Genomic DNA, 17376 nt, shown 5'->3' with positions numbered 1-17376 from the left:
TCAATAAAGCTGTTTAAATATTTTTTTAAAAAAGAAGCAGCAGCACAGCCCTGCTGGCAAGACCTCCGGGCCGGGCTGAGCTCTAGCAGCGGCTCAGCGACCTGCTGAGATTACCCCAGTCACCGCAGCCTCCTTGCTGCCCCTCCACACTGGAGGCTAAGGCCTGGCCCTCGGCCGTGCCCTCTGCCCGGCACACTCGCCTCCAGAAATCTGCGGGGCTGGCTCCCTTGCATCTTCAGAGCCTTGCTGAAAGGTCACCTTCTTAAGGCACCTTTGCTGGCTGCCCTGTTGGAAGCTGTGGGTGGCTCTGCTCCCCCACCCACCTCTCTTCTCAGCTTACTGTTCTCCTTAGCACTTACTGTTTTCTCATAGATAAAATAACATATTTGTTTTGTTCATTGTCGGCCTCTCCCTACAAGAAATGCAAGCTCCATGAGGGCAAGGCTTCCTATCTGTCTTGTGATAAATAAATGACAAGCAATAGGATATACAGGACTATAAGAGCAAGCCATTTGGGTTGAAACTAATTCGGCCTGACTCTGTTTGTCCAGAAGGGCCTGCTGTGGCCTGTTGAGCATGCATTACACATCTGCTTTAATATTTACAATGTCCCAAAGACAAGAATGGTGCCCTTAAACATGCGGATGTGGCTTCCCCCATATTGGCATTTCTTTAAGGATAAGCATCTATTCACGGGAACCAAGGATTAATCACTGACCTGTTGTGCTCACCTTGTGACCACTGACCTGCTGACCACCGACCTGCTGTGCCTGCTAAGCATCTCATGACAATTATAAAAGGGAAATTCCTATCATATGTGATGTATGCTCTTTGTTCCAAGATGGTATATAACCAGTCTGTACACCCCACGTCTTGGTTCCCTTCCTCCTTTGGGGAAAGAAGTCCTCGGGCTAGTCCTCAGATCTGGCTCATAACAAACTCACCCCAATTTTGATTTATAGATCGACTACGGATTATTTGCGTCATCACCTGTTTATTGCTGTATCCACCCCCAGCTCCTAGAACTGTGCTTGGCACAGAGGAGGTACGTCATAGTTATTGAATACGTGAATAAATGGCCCAATTACAGTTACTGCTCAGGCTCCTGCACTTGCAGCCCTCAGAGCCTTCCCAGCAAAGTTACACTGGTCAGCCTGCCTCGATGGCCCTCTTTGTTCCAGCATTTCATGCACAAACATCTCCAGGTGGCCAATTGCTATTTCATCTGTGTTCAGTGTAATGAAATCCACTTAGTTTGCTTTTCTCATATTTTTCTGCTGCTTTCAGAACTCTCCCTGGTATGTACATACCACATTTTCTTTTGCACTTAAAAATTTGTTAAGAGGGTAGATATCACATTAAGTGTTCTTAACACAATTTAAAAAAGAAGAACTCTGCAGCTCTTTTTCTCTTGCCAGTTGTTAGGGGCAACCTCCGCCAAAAGGCCTCAGAATTGTGTGCAGATTCAAGCTAGATTGATGCACTAAAAGGATTTAGGTCTCTGTTTAAAATCCTTGCAAATTCTGTTTGAAAGTGTAAGGTTTTTTTTTTTTTTTTTTTGGTGAGGAAGATTGGCCCTGAGCTAACATCTGTTGCCAGTCTTTCTCTTTTTCCTTGAGGAGGATTGTCCCTGAGCTAACATCTGTGCCAATCTTCCTCTATTTTGTATATGGGATGCTGCTACAGCATGGTTGACGAGTGGTGTGTAGGTCTGTGCCTGGGAGCCGAACCTGTGAGCCCTGGGCTGCCAAAGTGCAGCACACAAACTTAACTACTATGCCACCAGGCTGGCCCCGAAAGTTTCAGGTTTTAATATTCTGTTTAACAGGAAGCCACTGTAGCTGAGGTGGGACTGTGAGCTGGAGATGGCTGGTCAGGGGACTCTGTGTATAGACAGCAAGCAGATATCTGATGGGACAGAGGAAGGGGTGGCTCCTCAAAAGGAGCAAAGGAAAGAGAGAGCTGGACAGAGGCCATCCTTGGGGGAAGCAGAGAGGCCAAGTCTGTGTCCTGGCTGGAGAAGCAGTCATGTCTTTGTGGGTCTCTCGTTTCAGTTGTGGCTGAAGATGCAGACAGCCAGGAGAAGGGATGAACAGGGAACTGCACATATTTGCCTTCATGTATCTGCTCCTGGCTAAGACAAATACATGCGATGGGCAGCCCAGAAGCTGAAGTCAGAGGCTGGAAGTACCAAATGATCTGAATCCCCAGAGCATCTCGGAGACAGGCAACTCCAGCTGAGCCCAGGGTGAGTTAGGGAGACAGGCTCTGCCCCACCAGGGTTAGAGCAGGCAGCGGCTGACACTGGTCAGGGATGGGGGGCACAGAAACTCCCTATAACTCTGGACAAGGTGATTCATTACCTGACGTTGTTTGATCCAGCTGATTGGTTATTTTAATAACAAATTTTACTTCTTGGTGATGAGGAATCAGAGTGGGAAGTTCACAGCTGTGCTGCAGAGCACAGATCCATCACTCCGCTCACACACCAGATCACCATCATCGTCTGGGTGGCAGCTTAACCTAACTGCAACCAAAATCTAGAGATTGACAGCTAATGTCAATATGAGCAGGACTGGAAAGAGACCACAGAAGGAAAAGAGAAATCTCCCAAGAGGAGAGACATGGGAGTCTTCTCTTGTGGGGAGAGGAAGGAGGGAGGGCCTTTTAACCTATCCAACAGCTAAGCCGCAGACCCCTGGGCCTTCCCCTCACCCGAGAGCCAGACCAGGGGCTTCGCACTTCACACAGAAGGGAAAGCTGACCAGTGAGACGGACGTGGGAGCTAATGCTTCCTATGGGCTGAGTTTCCTCCTCACTAGGGGAAGGGAGTCGTGCTCTGGGGGCCGGCAGCTGAGAGAGGCACAGACAGTTGAGGAGCAGAGAAACGCCAATGGACACTGGCCTTTCCGAAGCACGCAGATGCTGTCACTCAGGGATCTTGCTAGAAAAAGAAGCAGATGTGAAGCCAAAGTACAAGCCAGTGGAAGGGCTTTGATGTCAAAGGTGCCAGCGAGCTTAACAGAGGTAGCTCACACAAGATGCTCTGGAAGACTGAGAACATGTTCGAAAAGCCAAGCCCTGGGCAGAGATTCCAGGGGCAAGAAACAGAAGCATCGTCTTCTGACCTAGTCAGTGTAATTGCATCTGGGGTAAACACACACACACACACACACACGCATGCACACATGCATGCTGGAGCTGACAGGTCCATGGCGCACGTCAACCTCTGCTTGCTCCCCGCATCAGTGACGGGTTTCTGCAGAGTCCACACGTGTCTGTCTCTTTGAGACTCAGCCACCGCCACCCTTGCTAAGGGCACAGTCACTGGAACCGGACTGCCTCAGTGAAGATCCAGCCTTACCACTTACAAGCCGTGTGGCCGCCTCATGCATATTACTTAACCTCTCTGGATCTCAGTTTCATCATCTATAAAACAGAAATTATAAAAGTATCTGTTCATAGGGCTGCAATGGGACTTTAATGGGTTAATCCATGTAAACCTCTTAAACTAGTCTCTAGCGCACAGTTGAGCTTCCCAAAAGTCTTAATCAGCACTGTTAGTATCATCAGCAGCACCACCACCATCCCCCACACTCACGCCTCATGCTCCAGGCGCCAGAACCGCTCGCCACCTGCTGCTCCATGCTCTCTCAGGTCTCCGTCTCTTGGCATGTGTGGTTCCACTGCCCAGAAATGCCTCCTAAACTTCTCCTTCAAGCGAGCTCCTATGCATCCATTAAGACCCAGATCGAATGTTACCTCCTCCATCATGTCCCCAGAAACAGTTACTTTTTCCTCTGTACGTACATCTACCACAAAATTTAAAATGCACTGCACCAGACCATACTCTCCTGAAGGGTAGGTGTCTTTGCAAACCCCTTCCCAACACGGCGTCTGGCCCACGGCGTCTGATCCTTTCACTTTCGGGAACAAGTCAGGCTTTTCCTACCTCAGGGCCTTTGTATATGCTGTTCCCTCTGCCTGGAAGGCTGTTTCTGCTTTTCCCCCTAGTTGGCGGCTTCTTATTGTTTATACTCAGCCTAAATGTCACCTCTCTGCAGAGGCTTCCTCTGATCTCCCCCTGCCCAAATTAGGCTTTCTCCATCCCCCACCCCACATATCTGTGATCTCAGCACCATGTTTGTTTGCTTCAAGCACTTACCACAACATATTGGTTGTCTAATTGTTTCTGTTCTGTCTCCCCAGAGAGAGGGGAGACAGGAGCACATCTGTCCTCGACATGTAGTACAGCACATGACTTAATGCATCTTTGTGGAATGGCAGGCTGTATCAAGTACCCATAATAGGCCAGGCAAGGCACAGTGGAGGTGTATGCGCGGCTCACCAGACCTTCACAACAACCCCAAAGTAGTTACTCTTCCCGCTTTACAGAGGAAGAAACCCAGTTAGGAAATTAACTTGCCCCATGTCTTAAAGTCAGTTAATGGCAGAGCTGGAATGTACATGCAGCTCTGTGTGGCTTTTCCCACGATACCTGACTGCTTTGCATACCCCGTCACAATCCCAAACACCGGCAAAGCTTTCAGCAGACACAAGACTCACTCCCAGTGTAAACGGTATGTCAGGTAATATGCTCCCATTATATCTTCATTTTCATCTTTATTTACACTTTCAAGACATCAGTTTTAAGGAATATCTTACTGAAATGCCCATATGGCTCTAGCATAATATATGTATTATTATTATTATCATTATGATTATTATTGTTGTATTTTCACTTGAGTCCGGATTTACGGGAAAATTGGATACAAATCCATCTTGCAGGCTGAATATTACACTGTTAACCCAGCGGTGAGTGAGGAGTAGAAGGTGGAGAGATGGCAGAGGTGACAAAAGTGGGAGAGGTTGGCGCTGAGCAGGACCGATGGAGAACTCCCCTATCCCAGCAGTAGTGGTCTTTCTAACCTTGTACGAGCATGAACTGTGTAAAGTGAACAGGGGTTATCAAAGGCCCACCAGAGCAAGGCCAATCAGCCGTGGATCTCACTAGAAAAGCTTGCAGTTGAATTCAGAAAGTGCATCTGCAGGAAAAAATCTACTGCCACCACCAACCAAGGGGCCAGACGCTGTGCGAGGCACTGGCCATCTGTCCTGTCATTAAATGCTCGGAATGAACCTCCGCGGTGTGTACTAATATTATTCCCATTTCAGAAACGAGAAAACTGAGGAACAGAAAGGTTCAGCAACTCCCCAAAGGTAAACAGCTAACAGGTGGCAGGGCCGGAGTCACCTCCTCTTTGCCGTGGCCACACTGCAAGCACTCCCACGGCTGGGAGACTCCACGTCCCCAACAGGTGCCCCCCACTTCACAGACTGTCTCCCTACTCCTCCAATTTCTAATATTTAAACTGATTTTCTTTAAGGCACATACATTTCATGCAGTTTTTTATGGGAAGAGAGAGGGCGGCCCCTATTATCATAAAATGGTCCGGGGAGGAGCAGACATTCTTGAAGTTAAAGAAGAGGAAAACGCCAGACCTTTGCAGTCTGCACTCGGCGACACAGCAGACCCCACCCTTGTCTTGGAGTCGCACAACCCAACAGTGATGGTTGCCACCGCCCTTTGCCCAGCCCAGCAGTTCCCAAATGTATTCAACCATGAAAGCCGGTTTGAGAAATCCCTATTCCACATCCAAACAAACGTGGGGCAACGCTCCCCTGATCTGAGAGGCTGGCGTAAAAAGAGGGGTGTGTGGGAGGAAGAGCCATGGGCAGCATCTCTGGGCAAAGCCCCAGAGCAGCATGGCCCTCCTCCCTCCCAGCTCCTCCCCCAGGTGCCTCGGCAGCAGCACACCCAAGCAGCCCCTGGCCTGCACTGACCTTGGCCCCACTGGGCTGCCAGATCAGGAGGACTCGTAGGAAGCAACGCTGCTGTCCCCGGCGTTTCCTCTGCAGGGATTTCACATCCAGCCACTCCATGTTTACAGTCTGAGCAACTCTCCTAGAAAGGGCAGGCTCAGCGAGGAGGCTGGACAGGACGACCCACAGGGCCAAAGGGGGAAAATCTCTCTAGGACCTTGCCCACACCTCTCACCACCGGGCCTGGAAGTGGTGCCACACCCGCTTAGGCACCTGCGGAGCTCGACAGTTCACAAAGTGCTCCACGTGCATCACTGCATCCCCCCTAAAAGCTAGGCATTATTGTCATCTCCCCTGCTATACCAAAGAGGAAAGGGAGCCACGAAAAAGTGAAGGGCGATGTCCAAAATCACAGCGGGCGATAAGTGGCGGCCAGGCCCCTGGTCTGGGATGAATATCCTATCAGGAGCTCACCCTCGTGTCATCCTGCCACCCGCGCCATTATTTGTCTATTTGCAGGGCCAGGCTGTGGCCAAAGTTTGGAAGAGGAAGGATGACGTGGCTGCCCTGGTAATATGGGGTGGGAGGAAGTGGGTTTGAAACTGAAACAGCAAAGGGCAGTTTAGATGGGGGTCTCAGACAGCAACAGGGTTGGGAAAAGGAGGACTCGGGTGGGAGAGAAAGGGCCCCTCCCTAGCCCCAGCAAATCTGCCCCTGGAGCATGTTGCCCTGGGCTGGGGAGCTGCAGACGCAGGACCAGAGGACAGGCTGGGAGCAGGGGCTCCGGCAAGCAGGAAGGATGCCTGTCACTGGCACCTCTTCCAGGCACCAGGGGCCCACAAGGGCTTCCTCAAGGCTTGTAGAGCAAGGATGTGCATTTCCAAGATGCCTCTGTGACTGGTCTTCCTCCAGCATCAATCACTGAGCGATTCTCTCGGTGCTGAGTACAAACAGTGCTCTCTGAACCGCTGCACAGGGTCTGTTCTCCGAGGTCCAGGAAGCAGGGACTCCCACGGGCTCAGCCATGGGCAGCTGGCCACACCAGTTCATTGCACAAGCCAATGGCCTGGCTCCTCGGGCACCCTGAAGAAAGGGCACTTGTGAGGGTCCCCACGTCCCTAGTTCTTCCTGATGCCAACGGGAGTGTGTGTCTATGTGAAGGGGAGGGTGTCCGAAAGAGAAGGGGGAGACTGGCCGGGCTGTCAGCCCCTCCTCAGTGGGGTTTCCTGCTTAGCGGCCCGATGCCCCGGCTGGAGCTAGACACGTATTTAGCAACTTTCAGCTCTTCTCCAGGACTGGGTTGCTGGTGCTGCAGACAGGGGCTGGGCTCCGGCTCTAGGCAGCTGGGTGCTCCAGGGCTGTGTAAGGTCTCTTCATGACAGTGGGGACTGTGGACACCTGAAAGCTGATGCTGGCCAGCACCATCCCACAAAGATTCCCACGTCCCTTCTGATTCCGTGGGTTCCCAGAGGGCAGAGGCTGTGCCTGCCTCCTGCGTGCAGCTCGTGCTCCCTACGGGCTGGCTGGGTGGTGGAACGGGGCTCAGATCCCAGCAAAGTGTCGGTCTCAGGCCTAGCTTCCCTTGTGTCCAGTCCAGGGCCCACAGATCCTCTCTCCTTGCTTCTGTGAGGGGTCAGCAGGACTGCAGCCAGGGTTTTCTGCGATGGAAGGAGCTGTCCTGGGGCCCCTCTTCCCTTGGGCACTTGCAGCGAGGGCTGTCCTGGCTCTGGAAGTGGGCAGGAGGCTTCACCTGAGATCCACGTTCCCTTAGGGTGAGGGAGCCTGTTGGCAGCACAGTTGGGTTTCGACCCAGGTCCTTGGACTCTAAGTGCCGGGATGGAGCTCTCTGGCCTGAACGTCTCAGTCTTCTCTGACTGGCCTTTGAAGATTAAACTCCCTTTATGCAAAAATGCCTAAGGGGAATGGAGCTTGCAAAGGGCCAGCCAGTCTGGAAAAAGTAAGGAGGCGAAGCTGTTCGATGAAAGGCCCAGAGTTTGGCTGCCCTTGCCAGACCACATGGGACGAGGGGGTTCTGCTGGACAGCCCCTGCAGGTGTTCATGAACTTGGTGGCACTGAGGGCCTGCTGCAGCACCTTGAGGAGCTGTGGAACCCAGAACTGAGAACCCAGGAGGCCAGGAGGTCCCATGGCCAGGGAGAGGTAGGGCATGGAGAGTAGACCCCTCTCCCCCCACTGCCTTGCTACCCCATGCTCGTACATGCTCCTACCCTCTGGAGCCAGGGACCTCTGGGCTGAGTCCCTTCAGAAACATCTCTGCTTGAATACTCCTAGTGACAGGAAACTCATTACTTCCTGAGACAGTCTTTCCATCACTGCATAGCTTCTGCTGTTTGAAATGTCTCTCACATGTTGAATCGATAACAGTCTCCTGGTAGTTCCCTCTGCCCTTTGAGATGATCACTCTTCCCCCTGGCATCCCTTCAAATGCTGGGATTCACCTAGGCCACGTCTTCCCCTGACTAAATGTCTCTGGTCTCCCTGATGTGTCACAACCTCCAGGCCCTCCTCATCCTAGACCTCCTCCCCTGCCGGAGCTCCAATGCCCCTGAAATGTGCTCGACCACACGTCGTGTGAGGCACGACCACAGCACGTCCAGGCTGGCCTGACCATCGGCGGCCTGCTGTGACACTGCCTTGACCACGAAGTCAAACCTCAAAAGGGCTCCTTGGGCAGCCAGGTGGCGCCTAGGGACGTCCCGCTGCTGTAGACCAGTGCTGTCTGGACCGGGCTCTGAGGGCTTCTGCGGCTCCTCGAGCTCATCTGGGGCCACGGTGGCCGGGAGGGGGGTGGGGGGACCAGTGGGTGGGGTGAGTGCCGCTCTGGACCTCCTCTCCCCCATTCAACTAGACCAGAGCTTCTTGAGCCTCTTTTATAAACGGCGCTTCAACATGAGCTTTGCTGTGAAGCAGGAGCACCACAGCTCAAAACTGCCTAAAACTGCTGGTGCTGCCTGACATGACTTAGTCTTTTTGTCACATGCTATCTCTGAGCCATCTCCCCCATCCCGTGTATGTGCAAACAACTTGGCTCAGGGAAGCGTCAAAGAAAAAGGGCTGTCCCTCCAACTGGGAGACCCAGGGCCCTCGCTCTGCTGCTCCCAGGGACATTGAGACCCCAGATCTGCTCTGCTTGTATGAATCACAGTGGTCTTGAGTGGGCGGGGCAGGCTTGCACACGGGTGTACGGGGAACGTCTGCGCCACTCGTGCACTCTTGCTGTGGGCTGGGTCAGCATCATACGGGGGCCTGGGTGTCTTGAGGACTCAGGGATCAGGATGGGCAATGCCCATAGCGTGTGCTGAGCACTGAGAGTGCAGGAGGCGGCCACCAGGTGGTCCCCGGATGGAGGGTGGGGGCCTGTCCCAGCCCTCGGGAAGGTCGTTTTCCCAGCCTCCGGGGTGGGGGGCACTCACAGGGCAGCGTCTCTGCGCTGTTCTTCTGGATCATTATGCAGAGCTGTAGCACCAGTTGGGGGGCGCTCTCCAGGAAGGTCTCGAGGAGGCGCAACATGTTGACGTCTGCATATTCGTACATCATAGCCCAGTAGAAGCGTCGCTGGTGTTCCTTCCGCCGCTGGCTCTGAATGCCCAGGTACATGGTGCGGATATACCTGCCAAGAGAGACGGGACAGAACACAGAGAGCGTGGGTGGGGGCGGGCGCTGTGCAAGGGCCCTGCCGTCCCCCAAAACCAAGAGCACCCTGTGCTGGGGTCCCCTCCTTTGCTCTGAGGTCTTCCAGATGCTTGGGCCAGCTCTAGGGGTTCTCCCAGCCCACCAACGTGGTACTAAACCTTCAGGGTGGGCTGGGGTCTGGGGCAGGCCAGGGGAGGGGTCTGACCTGCTTTGTGACCCTAGGCAAGTCCTCCTCCCCGCCCCCGGCCTGGCCTCAGTTTGCTCATCAGGAAAATGAGAAATAAGAGAGTGGGACCAAATGGTCTCCCAGGGCCCGCCAGGGAAGCATCACAGGTGAGCTCGGAAGGCAGTCGGTCGTTCTCAGCTCCGGGTCCCAGGGGGGTCATGCCAACTGGGTTTCCCCCTCTAGTGCACAGCCCTGCCCCTCTCTGGAGGAGGAAGGGTAGGGAACTGACATTTGTAAAGCTCCTACTAAGTACCAGTAGCTGGCTGGCCATATGTTGCCCGGGTCCCAGGTGACAGGCGGGTAAAATTCCCATGTAGGACAGATGTGGGACAGCTGGGCTCATTAGCACAGGCTCCATATCTGGATGGAGGAGCCACTGGGACCTGGCCCCAGGCTGCTAGACACCAAATCCCATGCACCACCCTCCACACAGACACAGAGCCCGCAATGGCACCTGGGTCCAGGAGTCACACAAATGCACCCAGCCTGCTCCATCGGGGAGGGACAAAGGGCAAAGGAAGCAGGTACAAGTGGAGGGCAGGGGTTCTGTCATTTTCTAATTGTGGTACCTGGGACTAATTACTGCAACTCTGTGTCCTTGTTAGTCTTCTTAGGAGAAGAATCATGGCATTGCGGGGTTGGAGGGAGATTAGAGAGATAATATGTGTGGGAGGCAAGCATCCTGGGCCCACGTGAGAAAACCCCATGCCTCATTTTACCCGAACTTTTGGAAGCTGTCTCCAAGCCATAGTCAAGGGGAGAATTAAAAATACTGAGTCAGCCAGTGGTCTCTGGGGCCAGGCCAGGGCCAGAGGGGCTGGCAGCACCACGCCGAAAGCACCGTGCAGAAAGCATGGCTTTGTGGGCCCAGGAAGGATCAAGAACAAGAACCATAAGCCGGGGGCCACAGGCAATCAGACAGAACCATATGTGCGTCCCTGACCGTCCCCTGGGAATGTATGTCACTGTGCCTCCTATAGCGCCGAGACTGAATCATAGATGGTGAGAGCATGGCTGACACCCAATACTGTCCCCACTGTCCTCGAGCATTGTCAGAGGCCCACTTGGGGCTGCTGGACTGTCCCTTCTCTGCTCCCATCACCACCGCCACCAGCCCCCGTGCCTCGATGGAAGAAGAATGCTCCCAGCTGGTTTCCCAGACCCTCTGGTCCCAGAACAAGCCCTTCTCCACACAGCGGGCAAGGTGCTCTTTGAAAAGCACAAATGCAGTCACGTCACCCCTTCCTTCCACCCTCTCATGGCTTCGAATAAAATCCAAGCCCCACCCTTGGGCTCATGGGACCCTGCCTGCCCTCTGGCCCCACCTCCCATTCTCTCTCCTTTCTCCCATCTTTTCTGTCTCTCGCAGAGCACAAGAGCTTGTCTGTTGCTCGCGCCGTCTCCCCAGCCGACTTGCGTCCTCCAGGCTGAGCAGTGCCGGCAGGTCAACCCTGCCACAGCACGTGAAGGCGGCCCATGCCCACTTCTGCAGCAAACTGATGAGATGCAACATAAAGTGGGTCACTGAGAGGGAGCAACGGGGCAGTAGGGCGCTGCCCAAAACCTTGCATTAATGTTACAGAAGCCCATGCTTAGAAACAAAGATGCAAAAGCATACATTTGTAAAATAATTTAAAACTGTAAAGTGATGCTCCTCTCCAATTCCAAAGTGGTGGGCCTCCCCCCAGTGCTCTCATCATGCACTGGAGGCATGACGGGCAGCGTCCAGGGTGTCCCAGGGTGTGCCTCAGAACCCTGTGACCCAGCAGTGTGACCTGAAACAAATGTGCGCCCGCCCGACACCGGGTGAACAATGCTGTGCCATCTCTCTGGATTCCCAAGAGCCTCCAGGTCACCGTGTCTCTGAGGGGACCCACCCGGGGGTGCTGCGACGGTACTTTATTTCCTCTGGATACACTCCCTGGAGTGAACTCTAATGGGAGGAAGGCCAGGAGGCAAACGGACTGCAGGGGCTTCTGTCAGGGAGGGTGTGGGGGAAGGGCAGGCGCCCGGCCCGTCACCTCCTGGAGTCCCTGCCACGCCTTGTGGGGCAGGTCTGGCCACCGTCATTTAACACATGGGGAAGCTGAGGCTCTGAAGTGAAACGAAGCACTGAGTCCCAGTTCTGCTCCAGGTCTGTCAGTCACTGGCTCTGCGCTTCCCACATGTCACCACCTCTCTCTGGGCCTCCCCGGGAGTTCCCCAAATCGAGGGACCGGGTAGAGGCTCGGAAAAGGCCAGGGAGGTTGTTGGACCTGACCTATAAAGCTACAGGGTCACTGAGAGAGAGACAGAAAGACAGACAGACACAGAGACAGACAGAGACACACACACAGAGGAGAGGCACAGAGAGACAGAGGGAGAGACGGAAGAGGGAATGGAAAGAGAAAGGAGAGGGAAGCAATGTGAAATTTGGGGCCTGAAGAAGAGGACTAAGAGGAAGAGGTGAGGCAACCACAAGCCCCGACAGGGAGGGCCCGCTGTGTTACAGGTGGTTTGGGAGGGGTTGGGGGTGGGCAGACTCTGAATAAAGGGCGAAGGTGGGTCAGACTGATGAGATCTGACGGTGGCTTGGGAAGGCAGAGCAGCTGGGGACAGGGGTGCCCCGGCTGAGGGGCTGAGGCAGGGCTGCAAGTCCAGAGATTCCCCAGCAGCACCCAGAACAGCCACATGCCCAGCAAAGCTTTGGTGCCGTGGGTCTCACAGGTCGATGTGGTCTCTGTGATCTAAAACTCAGCTCTATCCCCATGTGGTAACCGCAACACACAATGCTGTGGGCCACAGACTCCCACAGGGACCGGACCACAAATCTATACTCTCTCAGGGGTACACTCAGACCACAGACTCTGCCTCTCCAGACTCACATGTGGCCCAAGGTGGAGAAATGACTACAAGACAGAGTCAAGCTTACCCATCCAGGTCCCAGGCCAAGGTGACACGAACAGATTCACCTAGGTCTGCCCTGCCAGGGCAAAAGGAGCATTTGATCTGGCCCTCCTCGCCCACTTCCCCCAAGCCACACACCCCTCTCCCATCATGGCCAGGGCAATGGAAGGCAAGGGGCCCGAAACATGCTGATTCAACTACAATGTCTGCCAGAGAAACCAACTCTGAACTCCCTCTGTGAGAGCATCCTAGGGTACGGGAAGAAATGAGGGTGAGAGTGGGCAAAGCCAGGCCTCTCCCCGCGGGAAGATGAGCAAACAGATTCTGGGAGCCCAGCGTGCACCAGGATCAAGCCCAAAACTAAATTTGGAAATCATGCCTCCTGGGACGCCAGCTCATACAGCCTCCCACCTGGGACTAGGAGCTGAATCAGAGTCCAGCTCAGGATTTCCCGATCAAATGCCTTCTACCTATTCTGCTCCCTCAGTCTCCTGCACCCCCCTCTTCTATCTTTCAGTCCTTGGGTCTCCAATAAAAGACTGAGGGTCCACGTAAAATCCAGCATGTATCTAGGTAACCTCTGGGGCCGTCCAGCCAGCCGCCTCTCGCTAAGCCTCCAGACCCCGTGCAAAGACAGCCTCCGCTCCCGGCCACAAGGTGGCGCCAGCCCCTAAGCCACGCAGAGGGCCGCCCCGCGGTGACCTCATCGCCAGCGGGGGCTCCGAGGGCCGGCGGGCGCCCTCCTCCGCGGCAGCGCGCGGCTGGGGGCGGCGGGCTGCCCCCGGAGGGCTCGGCGTTTGCAAGAGAGAAGGGGGGCTGCTGCTCCCCCAACCCTCTTCACCTTCTCCCAGGCCCTGGCAGGTTCCAGAAGGCACCTCTCCCCTGGGAAGGTAGTTCAGGGGAGAAGACACCCACCTGTCCTCCACATCTCTTGTCACCTCCTGTCACCCCGTCTCTCTCCCAAGATCAGATCCTGAAACGCGTGGGCCTAAGAGCCGCGAGGCAGCGTGTCCTCATGGAGCGAGGACGGAGCGCTGGCCTGCTCTGCGGTCAGAGGGCTGCACGTCCTGGAGAGATCCCCGCCATCCGCCCGGCACAGGGACTGGCTGGGGGTCTCTCAGCTGCCGCAACGTTTAGAACGTCATCCTCTGTAAGCGGGCGGCTTCACAGAGCCTGAAGCCCGGCCTAGCATCTTGACAAATAACGCCTGATGTTTGTGTGGCCCTCACGTGTGCCGGGAGCTGTTCAGAACACTTTGTACTTATTAACACACTTAATACCCGCAACGACCTTATGGGGCAGACGCAGTGTTGCTCCGTTTTACAGACGGCGAACTGAAGCCCTGAGGTTAGGAAATGCACTTAGTTTACCCAGGTAGGTAAGCGGCAGAGCAGAACTTCAAGCCCAGCCGTCCGGCTCGAGGGCGGCGCTCTGAGCTCCTGCCGCACGCCTCTGAAGGCTAGACTGTGGGTCTCTTTTCCTCCGAATTTAGCACAGGGGAAAAGCACAGTTTGCCCAAAACACCTGGGCTCTCTTCTGGGTCTGTCACTGGCTGTGTTCCCTTAGAGATCAACTCCTAACCCCTCTGAGCCTCACTCAGTTTCCTCATCTGTAAAATGCCTGGCCCAGAGCAGGACCCCAGGACATGCTGAAAGAATGAATGCATGCAACCATGCCCCCTCAGAGGACCCCGGGGGGGCGCCAATGACATAATGCCTGTGAGAATATCCGGGAGACCAGAAGCCACAGATGGCAGCTATTACTGCCCTGGGAGGTGCTCTCCTCCTGTCTCCCCCTCAGCACATTCTGCTTATTCTCCTCCCAGTTCTGTCTCCTCCCCTTACTTTGTAAACCATGGAATTGTTTAAAGTTCCTTATACCTGCTTCCAGGAGAACTCTCTAGTCCTCTGAGCACAGTTTCACTTTTACACCAGCCCTCTGAGGGGGACACATTTGTCATCTTCTTTTTCCCATTGGCTCATTGAGGCTCAGAGAGATTGAGTGATATCCCCAAGGTCACACAGCCAGTCGTGGTTCAAGCAAATCAGAGACAGTCTTACCCAAACTGTGTTGCCCCACTGAGAGTTAGCTATAGCTCTCCATGAAACTGGCTGGGATGGGAAATAGTAATTTCTTCAAGGAGTGGGACACTGAACCGGTTCACCTGTCTGGGCCTGCAGTCCCCTGCTGCTTCTTATGACACTCTCAGAAATGACATTTTGAAACCTCTGTTATTCCATAGCCCATCCTCAAAGCCCCAAATAGGGCTGAATCCGGGCTTTGTGGGGCCTGAAGCTTAGAGAATCCTCTTAAGCAAAACACTAAGGTCTACCAAACATTTATGATAGAAATAGCACCAATTCTTCACACTTTTTTTCCAGAAAATAAAAGAAGAAAGAGCACCTCCCCATTCATTTTGTGAGGCCGGCACTGCTCTGGTACCAAAGCCAGACAAATACTATAGAAGAAAATAAGACCACAGACAATAGCCCTCACAAACATAGAAGCAAAAATCTTCAACAAAGTGTTAGCAAATCAAATCCAGTACCTAGAAAGAATGACACACCATAGCCAATTGAGATTTATCTTGGGAATGTAACAATAGTTCAATATTCAAAAATCAATCAATGTAATCAACAATATTGATAGGAAAAACTACACGTCATGTTATTGATGCATAAGGAAAGCATTTGACAGAATTCAACATCCATTCATGATTTTTAAAAAAAGACTCAGCAAACTAGAAATAGAAGAGAACTTCCCTGACCTGATGTGCGTGAAAAGCATCCACAAAAACCCACAGTTAAGGGTAAAGGAATTCTTTCCTCTTAAGATCAGGAACAAGGCAATGATGTCCACTCTCACCACTCCTACTCAACATCATACTAGAAGTCCCAGCCACTGAAATAAATCAAGAAAAAGAAATAAAGTACATACAGATTGCAAAGAAAGAAAGAAAACTGCCCCTGGTTGAAAATGACGATTGTCTAGATAGAAAATCCCAAGGAAGATACAAAAAAGCTCATAGAACTACTTTGCTAAACGTACTCATTAGTATGTTTAGCAAAGTCTCATGATACAAGGTCAGCATACAAAAACCAAATCTATTTCTATAGATTACTAACGAACAATTGGAAATTTAAATTTTAAAAATATATACCATTTAAACTAGCTCCCTCAAATGAAATGCTTGGAAATAAATCTAATAAAATGTGCAAGATTTGTGTGCTGAAGCTACAGAACACTAGTAAAAGAAATCAAAGAAAATCTAAGTGATAGAGACATACCATATTCATGGATTGAAAGACTCAATCTAATGACAATTCTCCCCAAATTGATCTGTAGATTTAACATAATTTCAATAGAGGTCCAAGCAGGATGTTTTGCAGATATAGACAAGCAGATTATAAAATTTATATGAAAAGGCAAAGGAATTAGAACAGCGGAAACAATTTTGAAAAAGAATAAATTTAAAGAACTCACATTACCTGATTTTAGGACTTATTTTAAGGCTATAGTACTTAAGACAGTGTGGTGTTGGCAAAGAGGGAGAAACACGGATCAATGGAACAGAACAAAGAGTCTAGAAATAGACCCACACGTATATGGTCAATTGATTTTACACAAAGGCGCAAAGATAATGCAATGGAGAAAAGATAGTCTTTTTAATAAACAACATGGGAACAATTAGTCATTCATATGCAACAACTAACTTAAAATGTATCATAGATTGAAATGTAAAACTATAAAACTTTTAGAAGAAAACATAGGAGAAAATCTTCATGACCTTGCATTAGTCAAAGAATTCTTAAAAAGGACAGCAAAAGCTGTCCATAAAAGAAAAAAATTGATGAATTAGAGTTCATCAAAATTCAAAACCTTTGATCTGTGAATGACATTGTTAAGAGAATGAAAAGACAAGCTACAGATTGGGAGAAAATATTTGCAAATCTCATATCTGACAAAGAACTTGTACCGAGAATATATGCAGAACACTCAAAATTGCCAACTCAGGAAGAAGGAAGGCAGGAAGAGCTGGAGCAGAGGAGAAGCGACGAGATTTCCCACCCACCATCCCCTCCTGTTCCTCTCTGCCCTGGCCAGAGTCCCCTTGGGTCAGGCCTTGAGGACCCAGCCACTGAGGAGAAGACTCTGCTGATGACACCCCAAGGGGGGAGGTGAGGAGTGGCCATGGGTGCTGACTCACCCTGGGGCTGCCCTGAGGATAGGGAATACATAGGTAGGGGCTACAGGATTCAAGGCAGAGCTGGCCCCACAGCCCTCTCCCCGAGGCCCCCTTAGGGCAGCCCAGCTGTTGAGGGGGGCCTGCTGGGGTGAGGGGTAGGGATCTTACTGTCTACTTAGGTAGTTGAATAAGCAGGATAGTCTTGGGTGGTCTTAGCAATCTCCAGCTAGTAAGTGGCTTCTTCAGGAACCCAATTCTTTGAGCTCCTGTATCCCGCCCGGGGAGTGGTGGTTGCCTCACAGGTGCCTAAGACCCCAGCATGGCCTTCATCTTTAAACTTCCCCTAGGAAGGGAAGGAGGAAGCTGAGATGAGAGGTGGCATCCATCGTGAAACAGGAAGTACAATCAGGCCTTGCAGGCACACAGATGGGACTCCAACCTCGACTTAATGCACTCCCCCAGGCCTGCCTTCCTCCTCTGCGTCCAAGTCTCCCCGCAGAGGGCCAGCAGGTGTCACTGTGAAAAGGCTGCCCCTCCAGAGCCCACATGCCAGTCAGGGAGGGGATGGGACCCCAGGAAGCCACTAGAAATCTACTGGGCAT

The 17376-nt window shown here is 52.4% G+C and overlaps 1 protein-coding gene across 1 annotated transcript in view; it reads right to left on the bottom strand.

Annotated features, from left to right (window-relative positions):
* XKR6 (XK related 6) overlaps window positions 1-17376 on the bottom strand; it is a 309295-nt gene that overhangs the window by 15813 nt on the left and 276106 nt on the right. The window contains 1 exon segment of the mRNA XM_046655580.1: window positions 9257-9453. Within this exon segment, the coding sequence (XP_046511536.1) occupies window positions 9257-9453 (197 nt within the window).

This window comes from Equus quagga, chromosome 3, assembly GCF_021613505.1.
Source record: "Equus quagga isolate Etosha38 chromosome 3, UCLA_HA_Equagga_1.0, whole genome shotgun sequence".
NCBI classification, from domain to species: Eukaryota; Metazoa; Chordata; class Mammalia; order Perissodactyla; family Equidae; genus Equus; species Equus quagga.
This window is presented reverse-complemented; position numbering and strand designations above follow the sequence as displayed.